This window comes from Centrocercus urophasianus, unplaced genomic scaffold, assembly GCF_019232065.1.
Source record: "Centrocercus urophasianus isolate 14NV4802_14NV808 unplaced genomic scaffold, USGS_Curo_1.0 seq_9, whole genome shotgun sequence".
Lineage (NCBI taxonomy): Eukaryota > Metazoa > Chordata > Aves > Galliformes > Phasianidae > Centrocercus > Centrocercus urophasianus.
The window spans coordinates 9,137,524-9,154,336 of record NW_024885532.1 but is presented as its reverse complement, the minus strand read 5'-3'; the positions used below and the strand labels follow the sequence as shown (position 1 = coordinate 9,154,336).

At 35.8% G+C, this 16,813-nt stretch overlaps 1 protein-coding gene across 7 annotated transcripts in view; it reads right to left on the bottom strand.

Moving 5' to 3' along the window:
- The window catches only part of MYCBP2 (MYC binding protein 2), a 212,535-nt gene that overhangs the window by 72,926 nt on the left and 122,796 nt on the right, over positions 1-16,813 (bottom strand). For all 7 annotated transcript variants that reach the window (XM_042839182.1, XM_042839183.1, XM_042839184.1 and 4 more), the window contains exons 43-50: positions 13,849-13,936; positions 10,155-10,207; positions 8,780-8,952; positions 8,336-8,480; positions 6,329-6,541; positions 4,412-4,467; positions 3,935-4,050; positions 3,041-3,138 (exon numbers count right to left, since the gene is read on the bottom strand). In XM_042839182.1, coding sequence (XP_042695116.1) covers positions 3,041-3,138; positions 3,935-4,050; positions 4,412-4,467; positions 6,329-6,541; positions 8,336-8,480; positions 8,780-8,952; positions 10,155-10,207; positions 13,849-13,936 — 942 coding nt within the window. The remainder of the gene's footprint in view (positions 1-3,040; positions 3,139-3,934; positions 4,051-4,411; positions 4,468-6,328; positions 6,542-8,335; positions 8,481-8,779; positions 8,953-10,154; positions 10,208-13,848; positions 13,937-16,813) is intronic.

The window sequence follows — 16,813 nt, the reverse complement described above, 5'->3', positions numbered from 1 at the left end:
AGCTGAACATGATCTAGCAGTGTGCCCAGGTGCCCAAGAAGGCCGATGGCATCCTGGCTTGTATCAGAAATGGTGTGGTGAGGAGGACTAGGGAAAGTCATCCTGCCCCTGTACTTGGCACTGGTGAAGCCTCACCTCACGTACTGTGTTCAGTTTCGGGCACCTCAGTACAGAAAGGACATTGAGGTGTTGGAGCAAGTACAAAGAAGGGCAACAAGGCTTGTGAAGGGCTTCGAGAATATGCCCTACAAGGAGAGACTGAAGAAACTGGGGCTGTTTAGTCTGGGAAAGAGGAGGCTGAGGGAGACGTTATTGCTCTTTTCCAATACCTGAAAGGTGATTGCAGTGAGAGCAGGGTTGGTCTCTTCTCACAGGTGGCAGGTGAGAGGACGAGGAGAAATGGCCTGAAGTTGTGCCAGGGGAGGTTTAGGTTGGATATCAGGAAACACTTCTTTACACAATGGATTGTTAAGCATTGAAATAGGCTCCTCCGTGAGGTGGTTGAGTCACCATCCCTGAATGTGTTTAAAAACCATCTGGATGTGGTGCTCACAGACATGATTTAGCGAAGGGTTGTTTGAGTTAGGTCAGTTAGGTTAGTATGGTCAGGTTGCAGTTGGACTTGACGATTTTTAAGGTCTTTCGTGATTCCGTGATTCTGTCATTCTATGACACACACCTTCTAAAATTCACAGCACTTTGCAAAGAGTTACAAAGAGTCTCACGTTATTACTGAGATTTCTTATTTGGTGAATTTGAGAAGAAGTACTTCTTGCAGCAAAGGAATATGTGTTGTATAGAATTTACAACCTTTACAAAGTGCTAAACAACACTCCTGTTCAAAGTTTGTTTTTTTTTTCTCTCTCCGAGTGATGCTAGTTTCTTTTTCAGTAATGTAAGGACAGTAGAAGCCATTAAAATTCATCATAATCTAATCATATTGTTAATGGTCTTGCCCTTTCCAATTCAACTGAACAAGAACTACCCAGAATTACACAACAGACAGTTTTTCAAGTAGTTTGTAGAATGGGATTTTCTACAAATCAATTAATCTAAATTTCACAGCCTATAAGAAGACTTACTGTTCATACACTCTAGACTCAACACAGGGTACTACGATAACCTCCTTTACTAGTTTTGATGGGCAGGAAAGTCAGATTCTCATCTTACTTCAATTAACAAAGAAAGAAGAAATCAGTACAAATTTGTAGTATGGTGTACATTTTACACTTGAGATTCAATTAGGCCTGGTTTCAAAACTGGAATTCAAAACTGCTTCAATGAAGACACTTCATTGTTTCTCTCTGAGAACAGATTACTACTGAGAATATACTGACACCGCTGACTGATAACAATTACTTGAAATCTAGGTCTGGGAAAAAGAAGCTTTTTATGTCTAAGTAACCCACCTTTCTCAGTGAAATGGAATTCAGTATATTGGAACATTTCTGGTATACATATTTAATCTGCATTCTTGTATTCAGAAGCATGGAGCACAGCACAATATTATATTTCTGAATTATTTGTAATACTACTGTTCATACATAGAGAGATATTCCACCCTGGTTTATTATACAATTACGATGCAGAAGAAAAAGAATATAAAATTTAAAGACTGAAAAATCTAACATACTTCTGCAACACCAGTGAATCCTAGGGTAGACAAAAGCTGAACAGACACAGGGCAGAAAGACAGCTCCTCTTTCAAAGAGGCTGCAAATTGGATAAGAACAAAGAGTACCAACGCAGAGAGATGAATAAACATGAACTACTGCCTTTTAACATCAGCAGCTTAACTCTTTATTTGTTTTAACTGTCATGACTACCATTACTTAGAGAAAAGTAGTTGTTATATATAAACCAGTCATCTCAAATGAGAATGTAAAAACTGAAAAGAAAGGAAGACTGTAAACAGCATATGGCTCGGGTGGAAATACCATACAGTTCTGTGAGATGAACCTCACCCAACAAGAAGTTTTAATTAAGATAATGATCGATTAAGACAATAAATAACAAAATTACTAGAAACTCATGAGGCACTATTCCTAAGGATGAGAAGGGAAATAGCCTAGAGGTACCTTTTGAAAAAAGCAATGAGGAATAAAACATTTTGTGGAAAATATAAGTAACTCTATTATTTTTATTTTAAAGTGGCAGTGCAGGAAAAAGAATCTCTTTAGTGGCCAAAGTGGACACTAAATGATGCATTTACAGACTGGAGCTGCATGAAAAAAGTACTGTCATTAGAATACTCAGAAAGCTGGAAAAAATCAAGATGCACTAGAGATCAATGAAGGACACTTTTTGTAATTAAATACTTCTAAACAGAGGAGAAGAACCCACTTTCGCTCTTCTAGTAACACAAGGAAGGGTAAATTCATGTCATTTCAGTATTTTGTATCTTTTGATATAAGTTTATTCAAGCGTCTTGCTCAAAATCTCTTTCTGAGCATCAAAGAGGAAGTGGAGAATATTTCCCTTATCTGGCACTTTCTCAGCAGTGCAACATCATCTTTAAGCTTTCCCCTGTTCTTTGTGTCTACTTTAGTCCTTCGGGGTAGAACAATAAGGTGGAATTGTAAAGTCAAATGCTACAGAAAGGATAACATCTTTTAAAAAAGACATTCTGATAAAGGGAGACAATAATAAATTAATTTACAATTTTTATGTTGACTAACAAAAGAACCTTAGCAGAAAACAACCTTTGTAAAACCCTTTTTACACCCTGTATCTTAGCACAGTATCAAATCTAGTCTAAAATGCAGTCTGTTGTTTTCATAATGGTTGCACAGTATTTGTTTGACAAACCAAGAGAAGAGCACTCTCCATATTGTTTCTAACAGTTCTACCAATGGATATACAGAAAGGAAATGGGATGAGCAAATTTCATTTTTTTTCAGTATATTCATTTCATTCTCTTCAGCACATTCAGGTGATTTCAAATAGGCTTATGTCCTCCACTACTGTATGCATTAAACAACAAGAAAATGCCACCCATACGCAACTATTTTGGGGGGAGAGTTTATTTAGTTCTCCAAACCTTGTTTGGCTGAGGCTCTGCCTTTGGTTTAATAAGTTGGGTTCCAGGCGGTATCATTCCCTTTGGAGGATCTTTTACTTTTACTTCTAGCCCAGCATCTATAAACAAACAAAGACTAAGTTATAAAAAAATTAAAAATACAGGAAATATCAGTCAAACAGTACCTGCAGAGCATGCAAAAGAACCACTCAGCTGTTTCACAAATGGCACTTGCAGGTACTTAATGATATGTTATTTTCTCAACATTTACACTGTCACATGAAAATTCACAGACAAAGAACTTTATGTTCTTTTCAGGCATCTGTCACAGATTGTGTCTATAGCGCTATTAGGTAATTTTGTATCCTATTAATGTTTTCAAGGACCAATGAAGACAGAGTTATGTGTTTGAGGCGTGCTAAGTAAAAGCTTCTGGACAGGCAATGCTTATGCACGCTTCAGATGAAACTGTAAAATTTGAGAAGCAGATAGTAGCCTTAGAAACCAAGTTACACAAAAAGAAAAGGCCTACATAAAAGGCCCATATATACATATAAATAAATCAGCATCTTTAGTTTCCAATACTGACAAAAGCACAAGGTGCCGGAAAATATCTCAAGAGAGTAAAATTCTCAGATCACAAAGAAAAATACATGTAAAGAAACACTTAGATCTTACTAACAGATGGATATAACTTTGAGAAATAATATGACCTTATTCCAATAAGAGAATAGCTATGGTCATTTATTCTTTTGAGAAATGAAGATTTCAACAGCAGGGTTTGAATCAAAACTTGGTTACTTGCTTTTGTTACAAACTTTATATTAAATCTTATGGGCACCAAAACATGTTTTTTTTGGCATTCAAATTGGATACACAATTATTTTTTTCTTACGGTTAGGGAAAATTATATACCTATTTCAATGCCATCTATAGTAACGTGAACAGTATAGAGACCAACAGCTCCGGGAGTCCAGTTTGCACAGTATGTACCATCATTATTGACTCTGATCAGCATGTTTTCACTGGGTCTAGGCACAAACAAAACAAATGAAATCATCAAACAACTACTGCCTTAAAAACATCTGCAATACTAAGTTTAGAAACCACGCTTTTTTTTTTCTTTCACATGACCTACCTACCTATTTAATGTAATAAACTAATATTATTTATTTTGAAGCCACAACCCTCAACAGCATGTTTTTGTAACAGATGATATAAGATCATATTCAGAGAGTAGATAAAAATACTAGATAAGATTTTAAAAAGTCCCTAAATTTATGAAAATATGATACATTCTACACAGTAAAGGCTTGGAAGTCTACATGTACAGAAAAGAGACAGGCCCTCTTAATTTTAGTCTCTAGTAAAAAGTAATTCTTAAATGCTTACCTCTTTGGTGTTGGTGAAGCAAAGCGCAGTTCTTCAAAAGAATAATTTTCATATGCCTACAAACAAATGAAATTAGATGAATGTGAAATCAACAGTAACCAATTATATTATTATGCTGAATAAAAGAAAGCAGAGTATTTTCTCAGCAAACAAAAAAATCAAACTTTACACTTCCAGAAGCACTGAACAGAGAAACAGAAATCAACTGCATATCACAGCGAGAGAAACAAACATGTATATAATGTATATACAAATGAAACAATTATATTTACATTTTCGTTAACAAAAGTACACATTGCTAACTAATGCTTTGTTCGCAGTTATGTCTTTGAAGCTCTTCTACTCTAAGTTGAATGAAAAGCTTTTAAATTATTTTTAATTTACCTCTAAATTTCTATTAGGTAAGTTTGATCTCATGTTTGTTGTTGAACCCTTACAGTATCTAAGGGATACAGCACCGTAACTATTTAAGACAGTCTAAGTTTGTGCTGTCATAATATCACAGTATCGCTCTCACATGATACAAAGAGGGAATATCATATATTTATATAATAATTTATATTTGAAGAGACCTCTGTATGCAAATTGAGTTCACCTCCTGCACAAAACTGAGCAATCCTCACAGTAATTCTAACTTCCGGATTAGTTCAGCTTGTTCAAGTGCATGAACAGTTGAGTTTTGAGTACCTCAAGAGGCAGAGATTTTACCACCCCTCCAGGAAGAGTGTTTCAATGTTTGAAAATGTCCAGCGGAGGGCCACAAAGATGGTGAGGGGCCTGGAGCATCTCTCTTATGAAGAAAGGCTCAGTGAACTGGGTCTGTTCAGCCTTGAGAAAAGAAGACTGAGAGGGGACCTGATCCAGCTCTATAAGTATCTAAGGTGTGGGGGGCAGAATGGCGAGGCCGGACTCTTTTCAGTGGTGAGTGGAGACAGGACAAGGGGAAACGGCCGGAAACTGCAGCATAGGAAGTTCCACACAAATGTGCACAAGAACTTCTTTACAGTGAGGTGACGGAGCACTGGAACAGGCTGCCCAGGGAGGTGGTGGAGTCTCCTTCTCTTGAGATGTTCAAGACCTGCCTGGATGCCTACCTGTGCGACCTGCTGTAGGGAACCTGCTTTGGCAGGGGGGTTGGACTCGATGATCTCTGGAGGTCCCTTCCAACCCCTACAATTCTGTGATTCTGTGATTCTGTGAGAACTCTCACTGTGTATTTTTTTTCTCCTTTCCTAGTATGTAACCAATATTTTCCTTTTTACATGCTGTGTTCACTATTCCATATCCTTCTACTGCGCAACAATAAGAAGAGTTACTTTAACTTCTCCAAAATCTCCCATGAGTGTGACAATATGTTGTGAGGGTGGTGAGGCACTCCACGGAACAGGTTACCTAGTGATGTGGTTAATGCCCTGACCCTGGAGACTTTATCAAGGAGAGGCTGAATAAGGCCCTGGGCAGACTAATCTAGATGTGGGGTGCCTATTCATTGCAGGGGAGTTGGACTAGATGGTCCCCAGATGTCCTTTCCAACTCTAAGGATTCTATGATTCTATATCTATTCTAAGACTAGTAAGCCAGCAGAACACTAATCTAAAAAAAAAAACCAAACAGTTAATTTAATTTCTCCTCTGACTCAGGCTATTTTGTTAATCAGCATAATCACAATCAAAGTACACAACTTTTCTTCTTAAATTTTCATTCAGTTTATTTATGCTTTAGAGTTCAGGCAATTGGCCTCCTCAATGCACTTAGTTTTCTGCTGAACTTAATAAATACAATTACAATAATTTATAACTAGTGCATTTTTAGCCTGTGAACAAATGGAATCATACTTTTTTCAATCCTCTTTGAATACTTTTACCCACTTTGAATACTGGATTTTCTAGCTATCTCTTTAAATTAACAGTAATTTACCTTCATCATTGTAATGGCAATATATCGAGCTTCTTTTACTATCATTGGCTCATATGAAGAATCAAGCTTTGGTGAAGGAAGACCTCCAAAAGTCATATCAGTGCTAGGGGAAGCAGAGGCAGCAGGACTCCCAGGTATCCGTTGTACCTTTTTAACTTGCTCTTGTTGCAAGGATGTTTTTTTCTGAGAAACAGGAATAGCTTTGACTTCTACCTGCAATCAGATATGGAATTTAAGAGATGAATTAGAGGAAAAAAAAAGTACCCACACAATTTTACAGATCTGATAAAAGCCCAGTGACAGAGTACTTAAAGCACTCACTACAAATCCTGCTATGTCAAAAAAGTATGCAGCTACACTTTTGCAAAGCCAAGAACAACATCTAAATGGAAAATCTGAGTATGTAAACATACAGGAGAGAAGCACCTAGTAACTGTGTACATAATTGGTAAAGTCTAGTATTACGTATAAGAGTTGCACAGTACTTCCCAAGCAGTAGAGTATATTCTGATATATTAGCTAAGTTTTCCCACAACATAAAATGCTACAAATACCATACTGGCACAGGTTTCAGAGAGAATCATCATGGACTCCTAGATCTGGATCTGTGAAAATAAAATTGGATCTTGGCTAGCTCTGCTACTGTTCTATATCAGTGCAGGACATTTAACTGTGCCCTTCAATTCAGATTTTCCCTGACTTTCTTTACCAGAGGTCAGACCACAGACTTCTACTCGTGCAGGTAACAAAGAGTCAGTTGAGTTCAGTTTTCTAGGAAGGAAGAGACTATCTGGAGAGTAAATTTCATGCATTATTCATCCTAGAACTGCAATAAAGTGTGTTTAATTGCTGCAGATTTCTTATGCTATTATCAAAATTTGACCTAATTTACTGGAAGTTACATCAGTTTATTGAGCACTGAATGAGTCCAAAGGAATGGTTAAGATTTCTGTTACTTTATATTACATTTCTGTACAAAAATAGCAATTAAGTAACAAATACAGTAAATATTTTGATGTGTATATTTTCATATATCATTTTCCTGATTCACAGAAGAATCACTAGAAGCTTTCTACTACCTCTGTCAAGAATTAAGGTTAGTAACTACACATTTAAATTATGTTTGTGCTTCTTACTAAGCTGATATTTGTAAGTCAATATTTGCTAATGAGTTTACATTTCACTGAAAAATAACATATCATACACAAAGACTAGATTTGAGAGTTCTTATAAAAGGGACTTTACCTTTCTTAAGGTAATTTACTTCTACAGTTGATAAAATCAAAACTTCAAAAGTACTGTCAGAACACAGTGGATTTTAAAACATAGTAGTAACCTATTTTCTTGAAATTAGGTGAATAAAATCTTGTGTTCAATTTGTTTTCTTTACGTGCTTCATTACCTCAAATGTAATTGCCAACTTTCACGCATATCCTATAGTTTCTAATCCAAAGACTGATAGAGTTTATTGTATCTGTGGCCATTTTGAAAACTTCTACTAATTCAGTAACAGAAAAAAAAACAACTGTGATTTAACTAAAGAGGATGAAGCAAGAATCTGAGATTTTTTATTATTATTATTTTCAAAAACTACAGGAACTACGAAATATTTGAGAGAAGGAGGTTCTGTTCTATGTTAATGCAACTATAAAACGGTTCAATGTGCTTATGATTCATTTTTCCATCACATTTATTCATTTTATAATACTCTCTACTGGCTTGTAAATAAAAAGTGGATTTGTGCCACTCTGTACAATACCAGTCTACAACTGGCTATTTCCACTACTATACATTTATAACAGCCAAGATTTGCGTTACATGACATGGCACTCATGTAATACAGAATTTGGTAATTCTGTGGATTTGAATGTTAAAAATAAGTCTGATTTCACTGAATTTAAAAGTACCAGTTTCTGCTGTGTGTAAGAGTATTTTGTGGAGTATCTCTAACAAATATTAAACAAAATTACAATGAAGTTTATGAACAACCAAGATTTCAATAATTACCTTCATATTAGGAACATGAACAACGTCCCCATACTGGTCTTTTGTTTGTACTGTAATAACAGTTGGCCAACCACAGCGAATATCATCCTTATTCAAAATCAGTGATGTCTTTTGAGGATCGGCATATGAATCTGGCTGAAGCCACCTACAGCAAAGACAAACACATTAAAGTCTCTTGTAGCCTCTCAAAAAATAAATTATTGTTCTGCATAAATATGACACCCAGCTATGAAATGTATGTATTTTATCCTATGTATGAATAAAAACATCACAAACACCTTTACTTAATATTTGACATAATAATTAAAGCTACACAGCTGCTGGTATACACACAAAGAACACTGGAAATTTTTAAAAAATTTAACACATAAATAGAAAATTTCTAATTTGCTGCAGAAGTCATTACAACTTGGGTTTATTCATTACAGTAACACAAACTGTTACCTGGCAAGTCGTCCACCACTTGATCCTGGTACACAAGCAATGAAATCCTCCAGAAAAGACTGCTCATTGCTTTGTACTTGCAGTGGAAGACTTCCTTCAAGAGCTTCCAATATTGTTGGTGAGTGAGATAGTGCCAACCCTTTTCCAAGTATTCCAGAATGAGATTTGCACACCTTTTTTTTTTTTTTTTTTGCAGGAATTGAGGTGGAGTGAAAGGGTAGAGAGATAAAAGAGTGTCTTTTAGTATCTTACATGTAGAGGCTTTTCCATAACTTAACACTATTGGCACAGACATTTGACGGATTAAAAACCATTTAAGGAGAAGCTAAATGGATAAACTACTTCAATGACAGTTTTAAAAATAAATAAATACATGAAGAAGTCAGTTCCTAGCACTGGTTTTACCCACTCAACCTTGATAATACTAATAAATGGTGTCAAAAGTATTATCTGCTCAGTCTAGAAAACATTGTCAGTATCTTATGTCAAAAGAGATTAAATTTGCTTGAGCTGAGGAAGAATTTCTGCAAGAAAGATCATGGCAATATGAACTTTCATGCAAAGAGTATCCTTACCAGTTGAGTTATGGCCAGAAGAAGAATGAAGAAAGCTCTTTTGAAAATGTGACAAATTAGAATTTTCCGAAGAAAATAAAAGGCTAGAGATAATAGCTTACAATAAGACACATCTTAAATACTTTTGGGTTAGATAAACTAAATGAAATCCCTTCTTTGTAAGAAGGAGAAGAAGGTGAGAAGACACATAAAATATCAGAGCATTGGACAGCAAGTGAAAATGCATAACACTTTACTTGGATGTATACTCCTAGTTCACTTTTTGAATTTAAATACTGTAAATCCAAGAACAGATTGCTATAAGAAATATTCCTTTCAAGAACATCCTTCTCAACACTTTCTTTTTGCTATTCTAAGGCCTATAGTACAGTGTCATTCTGTATCACTAGTATGTTTTTCCAGCAAGTACAGTAAAAGTAAATTTCAGTACAGTTGCCTTGAAAATGATTAGGAGAGAAAGAAAATGAAAACTTTTTTACTGTTCATCATCAGCTAGGGTCAAAAATAAGGAGCTACTGATGAGCAGCAACTGCTATCACGACCTCCAAAACACATCATCGATCCAGAATAACTACAGTCATATTATTTGAGACTTCATAAATATTACCGTTCAAGTAACTTTATTTCTGCCATTATAAAGATATGTGAAAAGTTTATTTTGGTAACATTTAAAATTTATTAAACCGCAAAACCTAACACACATCTATTTTTGAAATATATAGGTGATCTTATTTCCTATATGATATTTTATGCATTTTATCTAAGCAGATTTACTCTAAGAGTTAAAAGGAACAGTATACCTGTAAAGCAGCCTCCTCAAGAATCTCAAGGTCTTCTTCAAATTCATTACCTGCTGTAAAAATATAAACACACATTTTTCATAACAATAATACAGACATTTACCTACATATTAAATAATCTGAAATTAAATTCTATCTAGTTTATGCTATGAAATTTAAGTTTGCAGGAAGATGTGTAGCATCGTTTAAGCAGCTGCTTAAAGATTATTATCTTCTATAAGCTTAGCAAACATGCAATACTGTGTAGTTCAGTGTACAAGCAAATAACCAATATACATTACACATAAAACAATCAAAACTAAAAATTGGTAATTATAATCTCATCTCCAAGACAGTATGTATGGCAAATCTTTGGATGCAACTAGATGCTTCTAGAAAAAGATTTTAGGAGGTCAAGCTGATTGCCAGGAAGAGGTACTCAAAACTATGCACCAGCTGCTCCCCTGTAAAAACTTACCCTAATAAAAGTATTTAAAACCTGATAAACTGCACAATTTGGTAAATTATGAATACACCTAAAGCATTAAAATAAATTATATTCTATCACATGGTCTTTCTTTCTCACATATGCCACTCAAAAATCTGATTCCATAGTGACCAGAATTGCCAAACATAGTCTTAACAGAAAAGTCAAACAGGTAAAGTTACCATATTTCTAGTCTTTCTCAAAAACATGTCAGGCAATTCTATTAGTAAGGAAAGAGAAAAGGAATGAATCAAGAGCTAAGATATTTTTAAAATTTTAAGAAATGAAGATATATAGAAATTCTGCTCTCACAGATCACATCTAGAGAATTTCAAACAATTAACTAATAATGTTTAATAATTCAATAACAAATTGATCAATTCCCTATTGCTGCTTAGGTTAGATCTCAATCAGGGACCAGATTTCTCTTGGAAAGAGATGAAAATCTTTCAAATTTAAGTCTTGAAGAACTTGCAAGGAGGAAATACTACCTCGTGAACATGGTGACTCAATATTCGAGTATACTCATAATGATGAATTTTTTTAATTATTACAGATTAAAATTTAAACATGTATCTGGCCAACTGTATTCAGAAAATATCCACAACAATAATTAATAAAAAGACAAGATACCTTTTTGTGAAGGACATCCTCCCTCAGTAAAGTCTTTACAAAATAATGCAGTCATGTAAATAACGCTAAAGATGAGAGGGTCTATAAGGATGCCAGTAACACTTTTAACTCTGATTAGAAGTCACTTCAGTCATCTTGTCTATGTTCCTTGATATACATTTTCTAGACATATTTTTATTTTACTTTGTTTTTACTCCCATGATGCCCTTTGCACCTCTCGTAAATGTATCTTTTGAGAATTTTCAACTATGTGTTTTCTGCTTCTTTTTTACAATTCTGTCATGATATATGTGAAGGTTCTCAATCTTTAATTTTGTCAGGCTTTAATAACACTTATTTGGATTCAGAGGCCTAAGTATTATTAGGGAAATGGAGCAGGAATTTACTTCACCTACTTTTGTGCAGTGTAGCATGAGATAACGAGCTAATATGTAGGTATTACCAGACATAACAAACAGAAGAAAAACAGGCACCTCTTCTCAGTGATTAATTTCTTCTTTTTTCAGATACTCATCCTAGGATGACATGAACCATGACAATGTCTACATTATCTCTAAAAAAAGTTAGAGCTGCCAGCTTAGACTCAGTTGAATTCTAACTGCCAAAGTACAGGCATTTTAATTTGCTTATTCCCTTCTGGAGTGAATCTTTTCCTTCTGTTGATTTCTTCAAACTGTATAAACTCGCACATAAAACAGGTAAAACTGTAATTTTAAAATGGAGAATGAAAATTAAAATAAAAGTTATTTCTTCTTGTATGCACTGCAGTGCAGTCTTTTACATGACTACGTAAGTTTTTCTTAAAATCAAACTGCTATGCAAATGAGCAATGGCAGTAATATATAGTATTTTTCAAGACATCACTGACAGCAAAATGTAGAAGATGCATTACCTACAAAAAAGCAGTCTGATATTAAGGCAGTTAAATGTTGCCTTAGAAAACCACATTTAACTCTTTTCCTGCAGAATTTATTCTGAGCCACTTCAAACTCTTCCAAGTAAAATTACAGAAAACTGAAAATCATCTTTAAAAATCTGCACAGTAATTTCCATCACAAAAGACAAACCACTCCTGTCTGTAACTTATCAGTTCTGTTTATTCATAGAGGTCTTGTAGAGAAACTCTACACACTTATTTGTCATTAGTTTTGCAGTACTGTCAGCCATACTAACAGACTTGACTGAAGTCCTTGAGCTGGTGTTATGTAAGTGCTGAGATATATCATTTATAGTGTTACATCAATTACTTTAGTAATCAGAAAACCATCCTACATCTGCACCTGTCCTTCCTCTGCTGCAGCACACACACAATTCCCTTCATAAGTCGGCTGAATCTGCAGAACTGACGTGGCTGTATGTTTCATTTCAATTTTGATTTCTATGTTTTCAGGAAGAACACTCTACACATCATCTACATTTGATACTTTTAGGCAACCAAAATTAGAAACAAACAAAAACAAAAATTCTTATTTTGAAATAAGAATGAAGTATTAAAAAAACTGGGAAGTGATACTGGAAGCATTTCAAGTTCAGCCTCTTTGTTTTATAGAAGAAGAAAACAGCACAATAAATGGACACTAGGGAAATCAACAAAAGTAAGAGATAATGCAGCTGCTTGGAGAAAAACAGAAGAGGGCACTCTTTTTAATAAACTATAGAATTGCCTGTACTTTTGAGAGAGAAATACAGATTTATCAGTGCAGTTGAGGTGCATATCTAAAACAAAGTAAGAAATTTGCACATTCAAATACACAAGCAAAATATCAGGTTGAAAAAAAAAAAAATCAAATTAGGTTTTGTGGTTCTAACTACACAGCGAATACTATCTTCCTGCTCATTAATAAATATTTTTCTCTGCCAGTCTGCTTAACAAAATCTGAGCTCTTATTTGCACTCCTAAATTAAAATGATCCAAAAGATATCTTATTACAGATTATGAAACTGTTTTTTCTACACATTAATGTTAATTGGGTTAAGTAGTATTATACATAATATGGTTGTATCATTAAAACATTCTAACTCAGTTTCCATATTCATTCATTTTCATAAACTCTTATTTATCCTTGCATTTGGATTATCATAAATTTCTGTTTGCTGCATCTGCCGGAGAAGTATGCAATATTCTTATAACTGCAAAAAAAAATATAGCAGTGTGTAGGTTGCAGTGTCTGCAAATACAATAGCCACTCTTAATTTTAAATAAATGATTTCAAATTTTACAATTTAATGCTGCAGATGTTGCTCTTTCAGAAAGGTGTGAAGTGCAGGGAGAAAAAAATAGTGAAAGGGAAAAACAAATATGATACCTGCACATTTGTGAAGTACCACAAGAGAACTGTAGGACATAGCTCGTACACTGATACACTACACCTGTGATTGGGGTGAGTTGGTTTAGATTTAACCATTCTCTCCATAACAGCTTAAGCAGATAACAACATTTAAAAAAAAAAAAAAAAAACAAAACTTGGTTGATTAATTCAGTTTTACAATCAATTGTATATGATCATCCTTAATTAAAAGCAATATGTGGACTTACAGAGAGCATTTATTAATAAAACTTGAAACAATGAAGTAAGTTCTCAGAGCCAGACTTACCAATAGGAAGTGCTAGATCTTTCTTCATCAAAGCTGCTGCACATGACCCTCCTAAATTGGCCAATTCTTTTTCCAGCTGAATAATACCCTTAAAATTTAAACAGATTTTTAAACAAAAATAGCATTTCAGAAAATACGACAACAGATGGATTTCCTTGATTCTACTTTAAATCCTAAGAAATATTATTTCTATGTTCCATTTCTAAATTTCCCTCTGATATTTTTCTTGTCTTACAATTGGGCTGGCATATTTTAGCACAACATGGGACACAGTGCCAACATTTTTAGAACCATTTCAGCTAGGTAAGAGCATTGACAATTGCTACTGAACTATTGGTAGCCTGGTAAGAACATGATTAATTGTAATTGTCTGATGGTAAACAGAAAGGGAACTCCCAAATTAAAAAATCTACTGATAAATATTCAGATTACAAAGCAATTCCCCTTCTAAACTGTACACATGTACTCATATTATTCCATACATTATACCAAAAATCCTGCCTTAAAGTTAATACGTTGTAAGATATTATTCTTAATATCTTACATGTCTGTGTCTCTAAGCTTGCTGGGGACACAGATGGACTTGTTCAAGTCCAGACAAGTCCCCAGCAAGGATTGTGAAATCCTTTGTCTGAAGGACACAGATGAACAAGTCCAAGCAAGTCCTGGGCAAAGATTGTAAGATCCTTTGTCTGGGAAACTAATTCCTTCACCTCTCTCAAGTGAGACATTTTTATTGGCGTAGTCGGCAGGATACCTGCTGTGAGAGTGTTGTCATTCCAGATAATAGTTTGAAAGTTTTTTTTCTGTGTGCACCTCCTGGAGTTGCAAGGAGCGATAGTTTTGAAAATTTAGACGTGAGTCCTTCTCCAGGAAGACCGCTCCATATTCTGAAACTTTACCTTTTATGTGTGTACCTCTCGAGGACGTATTTTGACTATTTGCATTTTGATTAATACATGTGTGCCTCCTCGGGAAGACTTCTCTGGTTATTTGGTGACTGAAGTGCGAAATTTGAAGTGATATTTTGTGACTTAAAACATGTGTGCCTCTCCAAGAAGTTTTATTTAAACTACTGAAACCTAGAAAGTGTTGCTTTAGCTTCACATTTTTTGTGCTCCCCCCAAAGAAAGGGAGGAGTGGTTTGAGTTGTGTGCACCTCCTGGAATTGCAAGGAGTGAACTGTAACTTAGGTGTGGTGTTTACAGTTTGTTCCAGCTTCTTGTCTTTGTGTGCTCCCATCAACAAAAGGGAGGAGTGATTGGAGCATTTGCATTTGTTTAGGTGTGGTGTATCTCCCTGGGAGGAGTGGTGAGGAGTAACTGAGCTATTGAACATGTGTACCTCCTCCTCCCTTAGTATAGATCTTTCATCGTATTAAGAAATGAGTAACAGTATTGCCAGTATGAAAAATGAAGATGTGTTATTTAACCTTTTAGAAAAGCATGGTGCTCGTCCCTCTGCATCAGGGGTGGACTGGGCACGCCAAAATTGGCATAATTTGCAGAGTGTTTCGGACCGTATTAGTGTCTTACAGAATGAGGCTCGTACACGAGCTGGAAAAGGACTCATTTATTTGTGCCGTACTCGGGGCTGCTTTAAAAGCTGCCGTGGAGTTCCAAAATGAAAAGCATTCGGCAGAACTCTAAACCATAGAAGCACTACAGGAATCGGTTAGAGTTACACAAGAATTGGTAAAAACTCTGCAGAATCAAATAGTTAATCTCGAGGAACAATTAGAAAGAGAGAAACATAATTCGGCCTTGTTGCAGATGGCTTTCAAAGAACTGTTAACATGTAAGGATACTAACGATACTGTCACCCATGGTTTGCCTCAAGAAAAAAACTTTTCCTCAGGAAGAACTACAAGAAATAAAGGAAAGACTAGACAAATTAGAAATCCCAATAGCCCCATTGCGTCCCTTGATAAAAACAGAATATACCTTCGATAACAGCGAGGATCTAGATCCTCAAATGAATGTTAAAGAAATTCCCTTCTCGGCCACCAAGCTTACAAAATTGAAAAGGGACTTTAGCCGCTCTCCAAAGGAATCAGAATCAGAATATGTACGGAGGGTGAGTCTCACTGGTGGCGACCAGATTCGGTTAACAGAAAAGGAAGCAGAAGGTTACTGGGGACCAGGAGTATTTTTAACTACTGATAACAATCGTGCTCCCTGGTCATTAATGCAAAGGGCTGCCTATTGGGCAGGTGGTCTCAACCCTTTAGAACGGAGAGACCCTCTTGCCATTACTGGAACTACTGACCAATTAGTAGAGAGCGTTCAAAGGGCTGCTTGTCTCCAACTGATGTATGATAGAAAGCTGCAGCCGCATCATGAGCTGCCCATGATGATGCCCGTTGATCCTGAGAGAATGACCCCTTTTATTAGAGGGCTTCCGGAATCACTGAAACCCATAGGCATACAATTACAAGCTAGGATACAAGCTATGTCACAGGGAGAAAGAACACGGGCAGTGTTAGAAAAAACTGTAACCCCCAACCATCTGCAGTCAGGATGCAAAGTATGGACGTGGGGGGAGGTAGCCCAAGAGTTAATTAACTATGGAAGAAAATATGGGATGGTGATTTCTTTTCCCAGTAAATCCGAGCCAAGAAGTGCAAGGCTTGCAACAGCCAGTCTTGCCCCCAGGCCACCTAGCCCAAAGCTCAGTGGGTCTGGAAGGGCCTTATTGCCAGTAAAGACCGGTAGGCAGAATATCTTTCATAAACATAATGGACTTTGGACTCTGGGTTGGAAAAAGGGTATTCCACGAAATTTGATGGATGGATTGACAACAGATAGGTTAGAGAAATTAGTTAACTGGTGGCCAGAACAAAAGCTCGAGAATCTTGAGGAAAGCAAAACCCCAGGTCCTAGGGCCTCTCTCAGGGAACCTGAACAGCTATTCAAGCCATTAGAAAACTGATGTCTCCGTCCCTCCCAAGTGAGCGGGGTGGGGG